This window comes from Protopterus annectens, chromosome 8.part1 (genome assembly GCF_019279795.1).
Source record: "Protopterus annectens isolate FY-2018-M chromosome 8.part1, PAN1.0, whole genome shotgun sequence".
NCBI lineage: Eukaryota > Metazoa > Chordata > Ceratodontiformes > Protopteridae > Protopterus > Protopterus annectens.
Window position 1 is genome coordinate 420809230 of NC_056742.1, and position 20837 is coordinate 420830066.

The window sequence follows — 20837 nt, forward strand, 5'->3', positions numbered from 1 at the left end:
CCATCTCTATCAGCTCTACTCAACAAAACCCAACAATCCTTTCTGGACATGGAAAAATACCTTAATAACTCACAGCTAATCCTTAATGCTTTAAAAACAAAATGTATGCTTTTCTCCATTAGTAAAAACTCATAGACACTATGACCTTCACCTTTCACTCATCTAACAATACCCTTATTGAACCTGCTAAACATACAAAACTTAGGAGTCACCATTGACAAAGACCTCAAATTTGATAAAAACCTATCTTTCACTATCAAGAAAGTGCATTTTAAATTAGGCTCCCTGTACAGAATAAAGTCCTTCCTAATAGACCCCACCAGACATGCCATCTGCAAAACTTATCTTCTATCCACCCTCTTGTGCGCCTCACCAGTTTTCACTAACTAGAACCCTGCTACTACAAAATAGCCAGATTTGCTTCTAATCAATCTGCAAGAACCCATCACTGTAAGGTACTTCACCAACTCAGCTAGTTAAAACTCCCAAACCTTCTAACCTTCAACCAACTAGTACTAACTCATTCTACCACTTACATCCCAGACAACTGCCCATCTCTAAGGAGTCTAGTACAACCTTACTCCAGTAATAGAACACTGAGGTCTTCCAATAAACTGCTATTGAAGGTCAACAAGTCCAATAATGGTTACGGTGACTGGCTTTATTCATACAAGCTACCCAAGACTTGGAACACTGTACCTCAAAATATACTTAGCGCAAATAATACTCACAAGTTCAAACAACTACTTAGAGAACACCTTAACAACAATTGGCTTTGCTCCTGCACTAAGCCAGATTAGCAGCATCTAAACATACCCTGTACCTTCTTCTTCCCCTTAATCAAAGTAGCCTCGTCTTGGATTTCTCTCCTAATCTTTCTCCAGCCCTTAAACTTCTTCATCTATCCCTCTGTTGCCCAGTGTCTTTTCTTCACCTTCCAGCTGACTGCATTGTTTCTCAACCTAAAATGAGTATACTTGTATGTATTTTATGCAATAAATGATCTATATGTCTGTGTGCAGCTCAAAAAGTGTATTGATTTCTATCACTGTAATAACATCTGTCACTGATTTACTATTTCACCATTCTAATATCAGATTAATTTTTATTCATCGTGTATATTTTATTTGGCATAGACTGTCTGTATGTAAAGACTGGTTTTGATTTGTTTATTCCTGTACTTACTGGAACTTTTCTCTCCAGGCCTCTGCTGAAAAAGAGCCATCATAGACACAGTTGGACTCTCCCGGTAAACAAATGGAAATAAATAAGTGCATTTTTTTTTAATCCAGAGCTCTCATTCTAGCTCCAACACATTTAATTACAATAGACACTACAGACTTTGCTTGGGGAGCAGTGATTATGGGGAAATCTCTGGTACAGACAAGACATGGACACTGATAAATGTTATCAACTGTCCCTCTCTCTCTCTCTCTGTATCTCTTTCTTTTTTAATCTCTAAAAACACCACATAACCAAGAACGGGGGAACCAGTTCTTATCCTGTATGCAGACTAGCCATGATAGCCTGGGATATAGCTTTTTAGTACAGTTTCACTTTACAGGCATCTTACATACTGTCAGAGCAAAACTGTGTGGCAGATAAGTTGAGCAAAGCCAGGATAGACCCCCACAAATGAAAATTGTATGGGGGAGGTTCAAGATTTGATCAATCTTTGGAGAATACCTCAAGTAGATCTTATGCCTCCACTCTTAACTATTAGTTGTTAAATTTCTGTTCCAGGTTCCCACCGTTGAAGATCTGGAAGAGATGCCTTTTCTTTACCTTGGACAGGAATTTTCTTGTATGCTTTTTCAACCTCTCCAGGTATATTCAGAGTAAATCTGAGGATTCAGAAAGACTCTCCAAAGATTATACTTGGTGACTCTTTTCTGGCCCAGGCAACAGTGGTTCTTCCTTCTTTTGGAATGGCCAGGGGTAATTTTCACAAACTGGATCTATTCATACAAGAAATGTGTTTGAAGCATCCTGACCATAAGAACTATGGCTGACTGCCTGGATCTTAGATTTTTATATACCTTTCTTCCATTTTTATGAGGATATGTAGCATTTATAAAGGGGATATGTAGCATTTATAAAGGGGATATGGAGCATTTATAAAGGGGATATGGAGCATTTATAAAGGAAGCAATAAATCATGCTACTAGAAAATCAGAGGGAAAAGATTTTCTAGTTTGTGCCAAGAAAAGAACCAGCACCAGTTCAGGGCTAGTGGTTTTACATTATATGTGTGAGTTACTATTCCATGGCATGTCTTCCTCCTCAGTCAAAGTTTGTATTTTGGCCGTTTCAGCATGACTGTCCATCGATCCCCCTCTTTCAGTGCATTCTCATGTGAAAATATTTTTAAAAGGGTGTTGCAAATGAAGCCTTGTAGATTTCAGGTGGCTCCTCTTAGAATATTAATTTGTTGTTAGTATAACTTAAGTCTTGCTTTATTTGAACCAGTTCATCAGGCTGTCTTGAGGTTCTTGACATAGAATACAGTGTTGCTAATTACTCTGACCTTGTTCATGAAGCATATTTGAGTTGCAAGCTCTTGTGGTAGGTCAACCTTGTCTCATTTTCCATAAAGGTATGGTATCCTTTGGAACTAAAATTTTATTGCACATAGCAGTATCTGAGTTTTTCTTTAGCCAAGCTACCCATCTCTTTCTCTTCCATACAGAACCTGATATGAAGGAGATAGGATACTTTTTACCTTGCCTTGGATATCCACAGAAAACTCAAATACTCTATTGCCAGAGCAATATCTTGCAAGATCTCTAATCTGTTATTCTTTTATTTTAACAAAACAAACAAAAACAATGGGGGGAAGATGGGGGGGGGGGCAACTTGTGTCAATTCAGTTTCCTAATGGTTGCCTTTTGCTATTACCTTTTGCTGTAACCACCACAACATATATTCCGGGCAGGGTCAACACATATTCTGCCAGGGCCTTGACTTCCTCTGGTTCTTTTTGGAAAGGGTTGTGGCCTAGAAGTTTCATAGAAATAGAACTCGGTCCTCTGTGTACACTTTTACAAAGCACTATGAACTTACTCCTTCTCATGTCTAGGACAGGCTCTGCTAGAACCTTTCTATAAACCTTTCTGTAGGGACCTGTGGACCCTCTTCCTTCTTCCCACCAGTCAATATAAGCTATGATAATTTACCCATATAACTTAGTCTACTGCAGCAGTGATCCATATGAAAAACATAGTACAGCTGTGCAAGTAACTTACACCAGTAGAATGATCACTGTTGCAGTCGCCACCCCCTCCCTCCACTGTCCTTTGTGTATTTGTATGCCAGGGTGTAGACATTTAATAGTAGTATTTTCCTAGCATTGTTCTCAGAGCTTTACCTTTTCCCTCTCTGTTGGCATGAAAGCTCTTAAGGTCTTGGCACCCAAACCTAATTTTTAGTTAGATCAGCTTGAGAAAACTAATGCAGACTTGGAAGGTACTCCATACCTCTCAACTGTCCAGATTTTTACATCATAGTTTTGATCCGTTCCACATAAAATTCACAGTTTTCTGGCAAATCACTGGGGATTGAAGTCACTAAGTAGTGACATACATTTGCGTTTCAGGCTTCATTTCCCTCAGAAAAAATGCATGCAAACACGCATCCAGTTATTCTAGCAACTAGTTTATAAGAACAAAATTTAAAATATATCTCCGTTTCTGGGCCTTTGTCCCCCCATTATTTTAGGTTTTGGCCAGATTTTTTGTGCTAAGAAGTTCAGAGACATGAGGTACTGTGATGCTTTGGAAGCATGCTAACTCTTATATCCTTAGCAGAATATAATCCATATAGCTTAGGATACTGCAGCAGTGATCATTCGGACACAACTGTCATGGTATTTTTTACTTAGACAACTGCACTGTATTTGTTACTGTTTTGATCTCTTCACTTACCGCAGGTAAGGGGTCTGCCTATCACCTGCTGCTGTTTCATTTACTTTCGAATTGAAAGCTAGGTGGTGGGCCCCAACTTTATTGTATTGCATGCTTTGGTTGTAATGCCGTGAGGATTTTAAGATGGAAGTGAGCATATGTACCCACACATTCTTATCCCTCACCCACCTCATTAGCCTGATGTATTTGCATTCTGGCATGTGATAGTGTGACTCCCTTGCCACTGACTGTGTTTGCTTCATTTCTTGTTAACAAGCTGGCCATCTGGAACCCAGATTTTGAAATGAACCCTGGTCCCTGACATCATAAACAGAAAATCTGTTTGCAATATCAAGATTGCTGAGAAGCATTTTTGTATTCATTAGAAACAAGCTTTTGTAATTTCAGTATAATATTTTATTTTAAGAAGATGGTCAAAATGAATTTTTGCCCTTTTCAGTATATTTGTATTTTATTTTAAGCAGACAATGAGAATTTTTGTTTTATGCAGCACCAAGAGGGTGTCGTATATGTCGAGGGCTTGCAGTATATGAATGCAAAGAATGCTATGATGACACTGACATCACGCCAGGAAAGATCAAACAGTTCTGCAAAGTCTGCAATACTCAAGTAAGATCATGTCTTCCAGGTTATGACCTTTATTGTTTGAAAAACAGATTTGTATAGAACTGTTAACAATACTTACACAATAATGTTTTTTTTCCTCATTTAAAAGAAATGCCTTCAATCCATTTCAATAAATTGTCCATAACATAGAAATACTGTTGCCTGCTTTTGAGTCAGTTAATTAGTGTGTTTTTCCAAGCAGTACTTGTGGTGTGACAGTTGATGTTGTCTAATGCTAATACATCCTGCATCATTCTTGAACTAATGTATTGTTATCCAGTATTAGTTCATGCCATCTTCAATGCTTATTACTACTTGCAGTTGCTGGTTTGATTTCTGTAGAGCACTGTGAGAATTTTCCAACATTTTCCCACTCATTATTTATTTTGTCAATGTTTGTGCTGATTTAGTTAGAAATTGGATCTGTTTAGCAGTACCCACTTTCCCCAGATTATTTTATCTACCTTCCTTTTTGCTTTTAATGTTTAAGTACTGACAGCAGTCCAGTGAGATTTTATGTCTTCCTCCTAGCCCCCTACCTCAACGAGTGTGCTTATAAGAGACATCTGCTGGCCAAAGATTGTTCTGTTTAGCGTGATGTTTGTCTCTGAAGACTACAATCAGATGGTTTGTGATCTCTAGAAGCAATGCATGTTTAAGGAACAACTTTCAAATAGATTACTTGTGAGAGACTAGTTATTAGCAAAGCATTTGCACCTACCTGCTGTCATGATCATCAGAGACAAGCAGAATTTAATATAAACTGGAATGAAAAGTGCAGTGTAGGGGCAACTACTGCTATGGAACTGTTGGTCATGAAGGCAACTTTCAAAAATTGATTTTTTATTAAATATTTAAAAGACTGAATACTCAAGTCTGGAATGGTAATACAGCAGTCTAGCAAACTGTGAGGACATGAGCTCTGAGGGGTCCTTCGGTACATTTCTTGCACAATTGCATCACGTTTGCTCACGTTCACATGTTGATTGTCTTGTATCTATAAGATAAATGTCTCAGTGTGCTGGAGAGTACTAATATGTTTCTGTGCTCCAACTTCAGTGACTCTTCAACTTACTTTCTTGCTCAGCACCACTACCTGATCAGTGACATCACCACTAACTGATCAATGACATCACCACCAGTACCTCTGTAGGCAGGAATGTTGCATGAAAATTGCCAGTGTGGATCCTAGAGCAGAATGCGCTGCTTGAGGTATAGACTGCTGTGCGGTCCCAGCTCTGGAGTACAGCAATAGAAACTGAGAAAAATAACTCTATTACCTTTAGCAGTTTATTATGCAGAGCCATGCACTTCCTAACAGGCAGTTTATACAATTTAAGATGCATTTTTATTCTACCTTTGTAGAGACACCATGCAAGTATGCAGGACCAGTGTTGAATTAACGGATTCCCTGATTCAGTACTGTCCCAACTTATGTGCTTGTAGCTTACTAACTCTGACAAATTCTGAAAAAAATAGTTGTTAGTTATTTGTTTTAGTTAAATGCAAAATCAGCAAGAGGTTTGACAGCATCATTTGTAATTGAAAAACAACTCTTTGGCAATTAATGGCAAAGAAAGAATTCAGGGCAGAATTCAAAAAAATTCACGCAAAACCAGATGATGACCTGTTTGGAACCACCCTTATGTGTAAACTACATTGGGATGCTATTTAAAGACTAAATATAATGCAGGCAAACCAATATACTGCTTTATAGTACACATGACCACAATTTACTGGAAGGCAGAGACTGGACTTTTAAAATTATTCAAAGTTCATAAATGACAGACCTGGAGCAGATCAGTAGTGCAAGCTGCAACAGAGCAGGCTGACATGAATGCAGACAGTGTGACATGCCATATCATGAAAATGTCATTTTGGTGCAGGTAGCTGACAGTGATGTACTATTTGCTATGGTCTTTATTTCATAACTCTGTGGTCTAGTTTGCAGTATTCACCTCCGGTTAGAATCTGTCTTCAGCTGCCGTTATCACATAGTATCTATGTGCTGTTTTACCAAGTAAAGTTTCTTCTCCAAACTAAACAACAACAAAGAAAATGTTGGTTGCTTGGTGAGTCTGCGTTGTTAAAATATGTATTGCAGGTACCTTTTCCAAGTTAATTGTTTCCACAGTAGTACATACTGTAATGCCTGCTTGCTGTAAACTTTCTGAAGTATGTGGCATACTGCTAATGATTGTATTGTCTGCTGTTCAGTTTAAATTTGTACCTCATTTGCTAATGGGCAGTTCCTGTTGTCATGTTCCACAGAATATTGTGTAGAGATGGAGTTCAATTTGCATGGCTCATTCAAAACTCCAGTTTGTTCCCTCTCATTTGCATCTCATTATTTCCTTGTGGCTCTGTAAGTGGTGTCACTGTGGGACTGTAATAGTCAGTCCTGTTGGATAGTGCACAGGAGAGTTAGGGACATTGAGGATGGCAATGCAGAGGCAGCACTGTGGTAGGATTACAGTACTGGTGGCTGGGGTGACACAAGGTCTGTGTATGGTTTTACTGTCAGAATTAGTAAAAGAGGTCTGTATGTATGCTGTTAAATTCATACATATGTGCTGTGGTGTACAAAATCATATTTGTGCTTCTTGTATGACATTGTTGTGTGACGCTAGTATGGTTGCAAAGGAGCCTGTTATCACTATAGTGCACCCTTACGATTGTTGGCCTCAGAAGATTTTTTTAATGCAGAGATCAGCACTGTGTATTAAAATAGTAACCTTGATATTCAGAGAAGTAATTTCATGCATATATCAGAGTACATCATTTGCTGCTGTTCTTTCTGGATCTCGCCATAACACATATATATGTTTAGTATGCTGATTCATATTCCATAAGCACAGCAAGGTTTCCTTTGGTGTACAGAAACATATCAATATACAGTATTTTAATCTTGTTTCTGAACTGAGCATACACTTTTTAATGATCCCTACCCATCACACACACATACACACACACACACACACACACACACACACACACACACACACACACACACACACACACACACAGACAATCACTCACTCACCCTGGCTTTTCTGTGTTCACCAAATTTCTGATCCTTGTCTTAATTTCTTGGAACCTTATGAGGCTCACATTACTAGTCATGCAGGTTGATATTTCATGAAAAGCCATTCTTTACCACCATTAAGTGTCTTGACATAGTATTAGAGGGATATCAGAAAGTTTTGCATATCCTAACCACTTTTGCATTGTTGAGTACACAGGCATATGCCGTAACAGAACCATTGCCCTTTTTTCCTACATTATGTTCAAACATGGATTGCATTACAAGGATTTTAGCAGATGCTTTGTGTCCTGACCACCTTAACACTGTAAAAGATGCAGGCGAATGTCTCAGCAGCGGCTTTCCTTTATTTTTCAGTATTAGGTGTCCTGCCATGATCTGTTTTAGGAGAGTAGCAGCAGGTACTGATTGTCATGCTTTTGGCCATTGGTGTGAGTAACTGCAGATGATTAGATGCAACATTTAAAGATCAACTGCAATCACAGCACCTACCTCTCTGGCACCACTGTTGCTTTGTTGTTATGTAGTGTTCCAAATGCCATCTAACTTTTCCCCTTTCAAAATTAGCATTTTTGGTGTTAAAACTAAAACTAATTCACAACAAACTCCACTTTTCAGAATGAGGCAGTTAAAGTAAAAGGAGAAAATAGCAGTTTCGTCAGCAGAAATGCCATTCCACTCGCTTAGGACAAAACGGACTAGCAATTACCTTTAATTGTGTTTTCAATGTAAATTCAGTGGAATAAGTGGGAGAAACGTGATTAGAGACGCACACACATCATCCACACATTAGTGTCCCTTCCCCTGTAAGGACTTTTTCATTGTAATTTTTTTTCTCAGTGTTCTCTTCTCTAGGACCTCCAACAATGGAGAACTTTCCACCTTTGACCGAGTCAAGTGCATTTAGACAGTTGTGTGATGGAACTTTTTGAGCTTGAAGTTACTGGAATACCAGCAGTTTGTTGGATGGCTTCTAGTCACAATTTCCCACTTTAACACCTGAGCTCTACCTCATTTATGTTAATAATTACAGTACCACTATATGAAAAGACAGACCCTGGTAACAACCCTCTAAGTAGCAAGATAGAACAATTTAATAAGAGCAAGTCCCTATTCACCAGTGAATGCATGTATGAGAACTATTGAAGAAACATGTTATAGCTGAGAGTTTCTCCAAACATATCTAAGTGTGTTACTGTCTGCAAATGTTTACTGATATTAGTGTTATAAAACAACTTTTAAAGGACAGTGCACCAACATAATTACCATGACAAATCTTAGGGCCATGTGACTTATTTCAAATCTACCATGCCAATAATGCACTTAATTCTAAACAATTTGTTTCTCTGAGACAACTACTATACTTGTACTGCAAATGTACTATGACATGAAAGGTGCATTATACTTGAAACATTTAACTTTTTGTTGGACAGCCTGTGTAAGGTGACTGGTCAGATTATTTCCATACAAAGACCTTTAGTAGAAATCCTTGACTCCTTTTATTACCTTCTTTTCCAAATGCTCCTTCTGTAATTTTTATTCATACGCTTTTTCTGCCTCATGTAGTTTGCTTGGCCATAGCGGCCACAAGACTCCATGACTCAGACCCACTATTTTCTGAACAGTCATTAGGTAGTTTGTCATTCTTTCTACAGTTTTAAACCAGTAGACAAAGAGATGCGAATGAAAGACCTGTCATTCCAGCCATCCCACAGACTTCCCTTAGCTTATCAGCTCTTGACATATGCCCAACCAGAGGCACATATTAATTGTCAGCCTGTTATCTGTGACCCAAAGCACTGCATCTTGTTTACATACAGATGTGTGATCACACTACCTGAGTGACAGACATAGTTTGCTCTGTTTCATACTTTTACTGAGACTGTTAATACCATTTACGTTAAAAGGGTTTGGAAATGAACAGTAAATAAGGTTTCCCTACATATGTGGTAAGGACTCTACCAGATAAAATAAGGTTCCCATGATTACTGTGCATTAATATACCAAAAGCAATAAGCAGTTTAGTATAACTAGAACTTGCTATACCTTCTCATCCCTTCAATGTCATCACATAGTCATCCTGTATGCTGTTTAATGAAATCTTCTGTACAATCCTAGAGGCTGAATGGTTTAGAGCCTTTAAATGTTTGTTCCAGGGTGGAAAAAGTGCAAGTATCATCATTGTGTCTCTGAACTGCAGTTGAATAATATAATCTTATGATACATAGAATTATTGCCGAAACATTTTTGTCAAAGTACCCAGAAATGCTCATTTGTTGATGTCAAAGGCTGACTTACCCTGAAGGTCAACAGACAGGAGAAAATTAGTATAAAATGAGACAGAGTGCATAAGAGATATGAAGTTATCAACTAGCTAGTAAGAAGAATGTCAAAATGAAAAAAGTATGCTGTGAGCACAAAGGGCAGTAATGGTGTCTGCTGAATTATTTATTCCTCAATCTTTTGCCTTTTTTTCTGGGAGGGTGCTAATAATGTTCATACAGTTTCATGTGATGATCGTCTTCTTTCAGCTGTTCCCGTTAGGGGTCGCCACAGCAGATCATCTGTTTCCATTTCTTCCTGTCCTCTGCATCATGCTCTTTCACACCAACCGCCTGCATGTCCTCTCTCACCACATCCATAAACCTTATCTTAGGCCTTCCTCTTTTCCTCTTACCTGGCAGCTCCATCCTTAGCATCCTTTTCCCAATATACCCAGCATCCCTCCTCAGCACATGTCCAAACCAACGTAATTTCACCTCTCTTGCTTTGTCTCCAAACTGTCCAACCTGAGCTGACCCTCTAATATACTGATTCCTAATCCTGTCCATCCTAGTCACACCCAGTGCAAATCTTAACATCTTTAACTCTGCCACATCTAGCTCTGACTCCTGTCTTTTCATCAATGCCACCGTCTCCAACCCATATAACATAGCTGGTCTCACTACCCTCTTGTAGACCTTCCCTTTCACTCTTACTGGTACCCGTCTGTCACAAATCACTCCTGACAGTCTTCTCCACCCATTCCACCCTGCCTGTACTCTCTTCTTCACCTCTCTTCCACACTCACCATTACTCTGAACTGTTGATCCCAAGTACTTAAACTCATCCACCTTTACCAACTCTACTCCCTGCATCCTCACCATTCCTCTACCCTCTCTCTCATTTACACACATATATTCTGTTTTAGCCCTGCTGACCTTCATTCCTCAACTCTCTAAAGCATATCTCCATCTCTCCAGGGTCTCCTCCACCTGGTCCCTACTCTAACTACATATCACAATGTCATCTGCAAACATCATAGTCCATGGGGCCTCCTGTCTGATCTCATCTGTCAACTTGTCCATCACCACTGCAAGTTTCATGTGATATACGTACATAATGTTGCTGGAAGAATGATGTTCATTTGGAAAAATAGAAACCGTAATATGTATTGTCCGATAAATTACTAATTTGTAGCAGAATGCACATCTTTAAGACAGTAAGATTTACTTGAAAATATAAATGGAAGACTTAAAGGTGTCACTACAGCTTTAGAAATAGTGAACTTGAATATTATAAACATCTTAATTAAACATGTGTGACCTCTTAGGGGTACTGGAGGAAAGCATGGACGTCTGATCCCTGTAGATAGTAAGGTATGTATAGCCCTTGCTATACTTGCCATGGGGACCTCCCAGAGACAGACTGGAGACACGGGCATCTCACAGGCTTCTGCCTTGTGGAATACCGCAGCAGTTCTTGTACGTACTCTTGGCATGTGTGGATCACTACATCTATGTGCCAGCGTGACCTCATGAATGAGCTAGGACTATGAATGTCTTTTAAGCGGTTGCACATTTCCCTGAAGTACTTAGTGCAGTAGATTGCACCCATGTTGAAATTAGAGCCCCGTCTGGTCCACAGGAGAGTGATACCTCAAATTGCCCAGTAGTCTGTGATGCATGGGGTGCATCACCAACATCTCTGCTCAGCATCCTGGCAGTACACGATTCCTATATCTGGCACATTAACTCACTATACCACCTGCAGTATCATAAATAGTTTCAGAACAGTAAAGCAATCTGTTTAACAGATTCATCTTTCCCCTAGCCTATAGCACTGTGTTGTGTTCATAATAATACTATCATGTTTCAGTCATTATTCAGTGACACTCAGAAATCTCCAAGTAAAGACGTGTATGTTCAACCAACAAACTGTTCAACCCACTTCACTGCTTCACAGTTAAAGTTCTGTATTTCTACAGTGTGTACACAATTGCATGACACCAAACAGATGTTTTTTCTCAGTGATCACTAATAAGTCTCACTGCTGCTGTCATGATTTCCCATTTAGAAATGACGGCTTTGCGTTCTTCACTAAAGCCATTGTACTATGCTCTTAGTGCAATTAAAACCAAAAATTTTTGAAGTAAACTCTTCTGAAACTAATTTTGCATAATTTTTAAATGTGTCACATTAAATTACTATATTGACATCATTTTTCTTTCTTAAAAAAATCTGTGGTTTCATAAGTAATTTGATGCTAACTCAAGTAACACAAGTTAATATGTCTGTGTTAAACCTGTTCATGTAAGTTGAGGTCTTTTTATACATTTTATATCCAAATTAGACCTTTTACGTTTGTCCCTATGAATCGCAGTAATGCTTGAACACATATGGCCACTTATGCACATAAATCATAAATCACTTTTGGCTACTTATGAATGTGGCCTCAGGTTCATTTGAATGCATTGTGGACAGTATTGGAGTCTGCAACACTGATCAAAAGTCCCCTGCTTACTGTGGAAATGTATGAATAGCCTCAGACGTGTTCAAAGCTGAATACGTTTAGAAAAAACAAAATGGAATTATATGCACGAGAGTTTGTACAACTGTGAAGTATAAATGTGATAGTGTTCAATCTCGCCGTTTGTTCTTACACATGGGTTCGGAGCCTATCCTCGGCTCCGTGTCGGCCGCTTGCAAGCTCTGCATCGAGAAGAAGCTCGAGACAACCTAATACCCACAATCCCCCTCTGCCTTTACCTCAGATCTAGTTTGCCGCTGCTGCGTTCGCATCACTGGGATCTAGCTCGAGCAACTTCAGATAAGATATAACTTTATTATTGTTATATTTGAGAAAAAAATTATTTTAAAAGTACTTTTGGTGACATAGTGTATGTGTGTGTGGTAAGGTAGAAATACTCGGTACCGTTAAGTTTAATTAAACTTGTTAGAGTTTTTCGGGCCTTCCACCCCTTACTTGAATATTGACAACCGGACTGACTTATTTATCGGATTCGACATTTTTTACTGGATTTGTCTCTTTACTGGACTTGACCTTTTTCTCTTACCTGTTTTTTCTTTAAGATGTCTGAGAAAATTAAATCAGGTTTTAAACATTGCCATTGTGGCCAGAAAATGTCAGTTACTGACAACCATAGTTCCTGTGTCTACTGCCTTGGCCCTCTCCACTTACAAGAGGACTGTTCAATTTGTCACTCTTTTAGTGGGAGGGTCATGACAGATAGGCGCAGGAAACTCATGGACAGGGGGTTATTAAAACCTTCCTTTCAGGAGGCTCTGGATGCTTCAGACCAGGCATCCATATCCTCGAAGGAATCGAAGACGTCGGAGCCCAAGTCATCGGCTCCGAGCTCTTCGAGTAAAGTTAGATCACCGGTTCCACAGACTTCGGGGCCGAGTGTTCAACTGGTGTCAGTTCCTGAGCCTCGAGTCTTGGAACCGGTGATGGAGCTCCCTCCCTCGACTCTATTGAGGTCGGCTCCGTCTTCGGTTCCTTCGACCCGTTCTTCTTCTAAGCTCTCCGATGTCGATGTGGATCGTGTGGTGCAGAAGTTATTGGAGCATTCGGCCCTATCCAAACTTATTTCGGTTTCCACCCAGTTGGTGTCGAAACTTGAAGGCCTCCCATTGTCTCCATCCATTCCTCCTCCGAGACCTGTCCAGTCTTTGGAGCCGGAAGAGGTTGATCTTCTGATTGTGGAGCCCTCGGGTCCAGAACCGTCCTTTTCTTGGTCTGTTCCTCTCACCTCGACTCCATCGGATCCGGTACCGGAGTCTCGGAGCCGACGATCTGTCCTTGGTTCCGGGGCCGAGAGTCGAACCGACGTTTCGGTTCTGACTCTTCCCCTCGGGGCCTCGGCGCGGATCGATTCGGCTCCATCCTCGGGGTCGATACCTTCGGTGCCTGTCTCGGGGATTCTTCCCATTTCTTCGGAACCGGGAGATTCTTCGACTCGGGACCCGGGGGCCTTCGATCTCATGAGGAAGGTGTTGTCTACTCAGACAACCACATCAGTAGAAGCAACCTCTCCTCCCCATAAAGGACCGTTATCCTCCTCTGCACCCACGGCTACATCCAAGCGTCGAGCACCGGTGTCTCAGCCACCCCTGGAGGGTGCCCCCTCTTCCTCGGAGGCTTCTTCGGATGCTCCCCACGAAGAAATCCCTAGGAAAAGATTGTGTAAGAGGAGACACTTAGATTCTCAACAAGAATCTTTGACATCCGATACTGACTTGGATGAGTCAGAAGGGTCCCCTAAGTCACCTTCAGAAGATGTCTCTTTTTCTGACATATTGGAGATCCTGAAACAGAGAGGTGACTGGCAGTCCCTCCCCCCTTCTGAGGATGAGTCAGTCTTGCTGAAGGCATTCGGTGCTCGCCCTTCCTCCTCCTGGGTCACTCCGCCCTTCGATGAATTAATGGAACTTATTGCTCGAAGGGCGTGGGAGGCTCCTGACACAGTGGAACCAGTCCCTAGGAAGCCCAATAAGTATATCACTGCACCCCAGGACAAGACTTATTTGACAAAAGGAGTTCCAGTGGACGCTATGGTGGTGGCAGCGGCCACGAAAAAGGAGATGTCGGAATCTTCCTCATCTGTCCATCCCCCTAATAAAGATTCTAGGACTATGGACAGGTATGGGAAGCGCATTTGTAGTTCAGCGGCTTTTTCCATGCGATCCCTGAACTATTTGACCCACTTTACACGACTACAGAGGGATCTAGTCAAAGAGTTGGGAGATACCCTCCAGGGTACTACAGATGCTGCTGTCTTAGAGAAAGTGACAGCGCAACTTAATACCCTTACATCCATTGTGAACACGTCCATGAGGCTGATCTCTTACGCAGCCGAAGGTTCGAGTAGGGCAGCAGCTTCAGCGATTGCTCTTCGCAGACAATCCTGGATGCGCTTATGTTCATTTGCGGAAGCCTTCAAGTCTTCCTTTACTAACGCCCCATTTGACGGTGCCACTCTTTTTGGCCCCAAAGTAAAGGAGACCCTTACCCGGTGTGAGCAGGAGGGAAAGACTCTGTCTGCTGTCGGAGTCCGTTTTTCCACCCCAACCAGACCGTACCCCAAAGGGCAACGTGGTGGAAAAATGTGGTTTCAAAACCCCAAGGATCTTTCCCAGGCACACAGGGTGATGCCCTTCTAGAGGCAGAGGAGGGGCAGAGGTGGAAGACGCCGCCCTGGCGGCAGAGGGGGGTCCACAGAATCAAGGTGACAGGGATACACTCCCTGGTAAACCTTTCCAGCACTCCTGAGAGGAGGCCCGACTGTCCTGCTCTGGAGGCAGTCGGGTCGCTTAGCTTTATACCCTCAGGCCTGGCAAAACATAACTACAGACAAGTGGGTAAAAGCGTGGTTACCAGAGGTTACAATATACCATTTCTATCCTATCCCATTCCAAAGAAAAGACTCCCAGATGTACCGCCCATCTGAGAGCCAGCAGCTATAGAAATTTCAAAGCTGCTAGAAAAAGAGTCATCCAACCAGTCCCAGCGGACCAAAGAGGATTCGGAACTTACTCAAGGTTCTTTTAGTTCCAAAGAAAACAGGGGACTGGAGGCCCATTCTGGACCTAAGCGACCTCAATACCTTCGTCAAGAAAGAAAAGTTCGAATGGTCACGCTTCAATCGATCCTTCCATTCTTACAGAAGGACGACTGGATGTGCTCAATAGATCTGAAGGATGCATACTACCACATCAAAATGGCCAGGGCATCCAGAGATCATTTGCGCTTCCGGCTGGGTGCCAGTCACTTTCAGTTTCGAGCCCTGCCCTTTGGTCTGACCTCAGCCCCAGGGTCTTCACCAAATGCATGGCAGTGGTAGCGTCTCACTTGAGACGCCTAGGATTCCAGGTGTTTCCGTATCTGGACGACTGGCTCCTTTCTGCCACCACCCAGCGTCAACTAGTACAGGCCAGAGACTACACTCTTCAACTGTGTATTCACCTAGGAATTTCCGTAAACTTCGGAAAATCCTTACTACAGCCATCACAGCGTATCTTATTCATAGGAGCGGAATTAGATACACATCAGTTAATTCTAAGACTTCCTCCAGAAAGGATACTTTCACTTCAGACTCACATACGTCTTCTTCTTTTGTCCAGGAAATCCCCAGCAAAACTGGTACTGAAGGTTTTGGGACTCATGTCAGCGTCTCTTATTGCAATACCCTTGGGAAGACTGCACATGAGAGTCCTACAATGGCTACTGTTTGCACAATGGTCGTTCCAACAACTACCTCTAACACATGAGATTCTTATAACGAACACATGCAAAACACACCTAAACTGGTGGCTTCAGACATGCAACCTTTCCAAGGGGAGACCATTTGTGCTACCCACGCCTACAGCTACGGTGACCACGGATGCTTCCCTGATAGGGTGGGGTGCATCTTTCAGGGACAGACAGTCCAAGGCGAATGGACCAATTTAGAGTACAATCTGCACATCAATGTTCTAGAGTTGAGGGCAGTGTTTCTAGCGTTGCAACACTTTGCTCCCCTTCTTCCTCTGGGAACTATTGCAGTTCAGACGGACAACATGTCGGTAGTCTGGTACATAAACAAGCAAGGGGGAACCAAGTCCTATCAGCTGTGCAGAGAGGCCATGAGAATCTGGCAATGGGCGGAGTCCACGGGTCGCTTTCTGATAGCAATGCACATCCCGGGGTCATCCAACGTCATAGCCGACAGGCTGAGCAGAGCAATACTGTTACCGCACGAGTGGTCCCTAAAACAGTCAGTTGCGAAAAAGATTTTTCGCACGTGGGGCCAGCCTTTCTGCGATCTGTTTGCGTCTCCAATGAACGCCAAATGCAGGAGCTACTTTGCCCTATTACCCCCTCCAGGGGAAGTCCCCAGGGACGCACTGATTCACGATTGGCCCCCGGGTCTCCTGTATGCATTTCCTCCCTTCCCCCTGATCTCAAAGTTTCTCCAGAAAGCCAACAACCTACATAGGACAATAATCCTCATTGCCCCATTCTGGTCTCGTCAAATTTGGTTCCCCTTCCTCATGACACACTGCATTCGGGGACCCTGGATCCTGGACCCAGAGCCAGATCTATTGACTCACTCGTCAGGGGCTCCCCACCCCTCGCTCTTGTCCCTCCATCTAGCAGCTTGGCTGCTCCAATTCCCAACTTAGCCAGGTCTGATCTTCTTTCACCTGCAGTTCAGAATATATTAGTGGCTTCTCATAAAGCTTCCACTACTAAAACATATACTAGTAAATGGAAGCGCTTTGTATTCTGGGCGAATACACAGCAAGTGGACCCGCTTATGGCTCCTTTGAATAAAATATTAGAGTTTTTAACAGAATTGTTCCATCAGGCTGCTTCTCCTGCCACATTAAGAGTTCAATTGGCTGCCATTTCTAATTTCCATGTGGAAGAATGTGGGGCTCCTGTTATGGCCCACAGACTTTGTAAAGCCTTTTTAAAAGGGGGTTTTCATATTAGACCACCAATTAGATCTCCTACGTCACCTTGGAGTCTAAACTTATTATTATCTAAGTCGATGCTGCCCCCCTTTGAACCAGCCTCTTCTTGCCCATTGAAATTTTTGTCGTGGAAGACTCTCTTTTTGGTAGCCATTACATCCGCTAGGCAAGTATCTGAACTTCAAGCTCTCTCCATTAAACACCCTTATTTGATCTTTCACTCTGACAGAGTTTCTCTTCGCACTAATTCATCTTTCCTTCCTAAAGTTTGTTCTATTAACAATATTAATCAGTCAATTGAATTACCCACTTTCTTCAAGAATCACTCCAATAAAATGGAGTATATGTTGCACAAATTAGATGTCCACAGACAACTAAGGTTTTACTTGGATAGAACAAAAGATCACAGGAAATCTGATCAACTTTTTGTAGCCTTTGCTGATAACAGAAAAGGAGTAGCGGTTACCAAAAGAACTCTTTCTAAGTGGTTAACTGATTGTATCATCTATGTCTATGATTCTTCAGATCAAACTCTTTTGCACAAACCCAAAGGACATTCCACAAGGTCAGTGTCTACATCCCTGGCTCATGCAGCTCGCCTACCACTAGACGCTATTTGTGCGGCTGCTACTTGGTCTAAACCACATACATTCATTTCTCATTATAAGGTAGACAAGATTTCTAGGGACAGGGCAACCTTTGGTTCCACTGTGCTCAAGAACGTCCTTCCGTGAGTTCCTCAGGAACAAGGAGCTAGGGACGCTACCCATGTGTAAGAACAAACGGCGAGATTGAACACTATCACATATAGAAGTTATGTCCTTACCATAACGCTCCATGTGGAGTGTTCATCTCGCCTTTGTTCTTACATTCCCACCCTCCCACCCTTAGGAAGAACGTTCAGTTTGGTGCCTGGTCTGGGGCATTCTGCTTCTGCATTGCAGTTGTTGTATATATAGTTGACATGTATATATATGTATATATATATATGTATATATATAGACTCTTAGTTCTGTGCATATGTGATATTGGCATGAGTGTGCTCTATCTGACTGCTGGTTTGCTTGCAAACTAGATCTGAGGTAAAGGCAGAGGGGGATTGTGGGTATTAGGTTGTCTTGAGCTTCTTCTCGATGCAGAGCTTGCAAGCGGCCGACACGGAGCCGAGGATCGGCTCCGAACCCATGTGTAAGAACAAAGGCGAGATGAACACTCCACATGGAACGTTATGGTAAGGACATAACTTCTATTTCCTGCCCATCTAACATCTTCTGGCAGACTTTATCACCTCAGAGCACTCAAAAATGTATTAAAAGTTGATAATCACAACCATAAGAATAATTATTTCTACAAAAAGACACCCCCCCCCAAAAAAAAAAAAAAAATTAATACTGGTACTCTGCTGCGTGAAGCATGTATAAATTTCATTTAGGTGTAATACTTCAAAAAGGTAGCTAAAGGAAAGCACAACAAGCAGCAGTAACTGTAAGTAATGTAAAGAAAAATCATGACTGCATGCTGTGTTTTATTTACCATACTAATGAAATGGAGTTAGTGTATATTATCAAGTCAAATGGCATCAGGAATACTTGGTCTAGGGATCTAAATCTCTTCTACAACATCAGTAGAATGGTTTGGAGGAACAGGTATATTTCACAGGAGATACCATTGCTCTGGAGCAGACTCCCCAGTCACATAAAAAAGTCATCCCTGTCCATTTTCAAGTGCAATTTAGATCTGTGGATGAGAAACAGAAAATTTACACCAGGACTGCCTCCTGTACTACTAATGGACAGCTGTAGCTACTAAATGCTGTATCCCATGCACGATTCCCCTCAAATTATCTATGGTATGATCCCAGTTATTCTCATTAGGGATAGTATTATTGACCATGGGATGAGTAAGGCCAATCTATAACCAAATGGGATAGGTTATTTCAAGCACAAAAAGGGATATTGACTATGCTTAAAATGATTGAATGGAGAGATAAGTCAGCAAGCAAAGGAGAGTAGTATTGCTGGAACTCAATTCATAGGTTCATAGGTAGGTGCTAGGCTATCGGCCCTGGGGCCTATACAAGCCCAGCCAAAAAGGTACCCTGGCTTTTGCCACTAAGTCTGGGTATCTTCATGAGGTGCACCCTATTTTTTCAGAAAATCTCACCAAAATAACACTGATATATAGACTGTATTTTATATAGCATATATCATGGACAGAAGTAGGTTAAAAAATAAAAAAGACAGATGGGTGCAAAAGACATAGGATAAAAAAGTTCCCAATCCTGTTAGGTGCATTGGTGCCAGGACTGGAAAAAATGACAGTGTAGAATCCTCAAGACATGGAAACATTCCTACAGTGGGGATAGCCCCCCCCCCCAGTTGTAGAAGGAAGTAGCAGTTCACAAAAATCCCAAAAACTGATGGGCCAAAAAAGAGCCATAAAGACGGTAGAGTGGACTATTGAGGATAAGAAAGAAATTATGTATAGTTACTATTATGTAAGAAGTCCAGAATTTCCAGACAGAGGTTATGCACAAAACTTGAGAGAAATTAGAGGAAAGAAAAATACTTCCACAAGAAAAACTGTCAGAAGCTTCAAATAAAAAAAATCATTAATACAACAGATTTATTAAAGACATTATATAGACCAAGAAACCTTGATCCATTTGGAAAAAGAAGCATCCAGTGGGAAGTATAAAGAACAAAATCTAGAAACTTTTGAAAGGTAGAAAAAAGAAATATGGACATGGAAAAGAAAGAGTGATCTCATATGGTGCAATATTTATGCAAAGGAGAAAGGCAAATTAACACAAAAAAGGCACCCCAAAGATATTCAAAGAGAATACAGGCAAAGGCATCCAGATGTAGAAAATTTCGCAACAGAAAAATAAGTTCACAAAGAAGTAACGTAAAACAGAAGATTAGTAAAGTAGAAGTTAAAAAAAAGTAGAAGTTGAAGTTATGGAATACTTGAGAAGTAAAGGATTTAGTGTTGAAAGTGTAACACAGGTTTCATCACATCGTGATGGAATGAGTCCCTAAAGTAGAGAGAAACAGGAGCATCAGCAGACATCTGAAGAAGAAATATGTATATGGGAAAGAAAAAGATTTAATATGGTGTAATATTTATGCAAAGGAGAAAGCAAAACTAATCAATACAAGAAGAGCAGCACCAAAGATATTTTAGAGAAATACAGGCAAAGGCATCCTGACATGGAAAATTTTGCAGTAAAAAAAAAACAAACAGGAAATGTAGAAAAAAGGATTAGTAATGGAGAAGTTAAAGAAATAGAATGTGAGCTTATGGAGTAGCTGTGAACTGAATGCTTTATTGTAGAAAATCTAACTCATAAAACACCACAGCAGTATGGATCCCCAAATTAAAGAGAAACCAGTGGAGCGAGACACATCTGATCAGTTGCCATATGAAGAAACTTTGGAGCCTTCCATTGGAAACCAGTACAAATATTCAGTTGGAGTTGCACAGCAATGGGAGGAACAGGAACCTGTGGTAACTCTGACACAG

General features: G+C 41.2%; 1 protein-coding gene across 1 annotated transcript in view; it reads left to right on the plus strand.

The window, feature by feature from the left end:
* Positions 1 to 20837, plus strand: part of CYLD (CYLD lysine 63 deubiquitinase) — a 1495154-nt gene that overhangs the window by 1347003 nt on the left and 127314 nt on the right. Inside the window, exon 21 of the mRNA XM_044081615.1 lies at positions 4414 to 4532. Within this exon, the coding sequence (XP_043937550.1) occupies positions 4414 to 4532 (119 nt within the window). The remainder of the gene's footprint in view (positions 1 to 4413; positions 4533 to 20837) is intronic.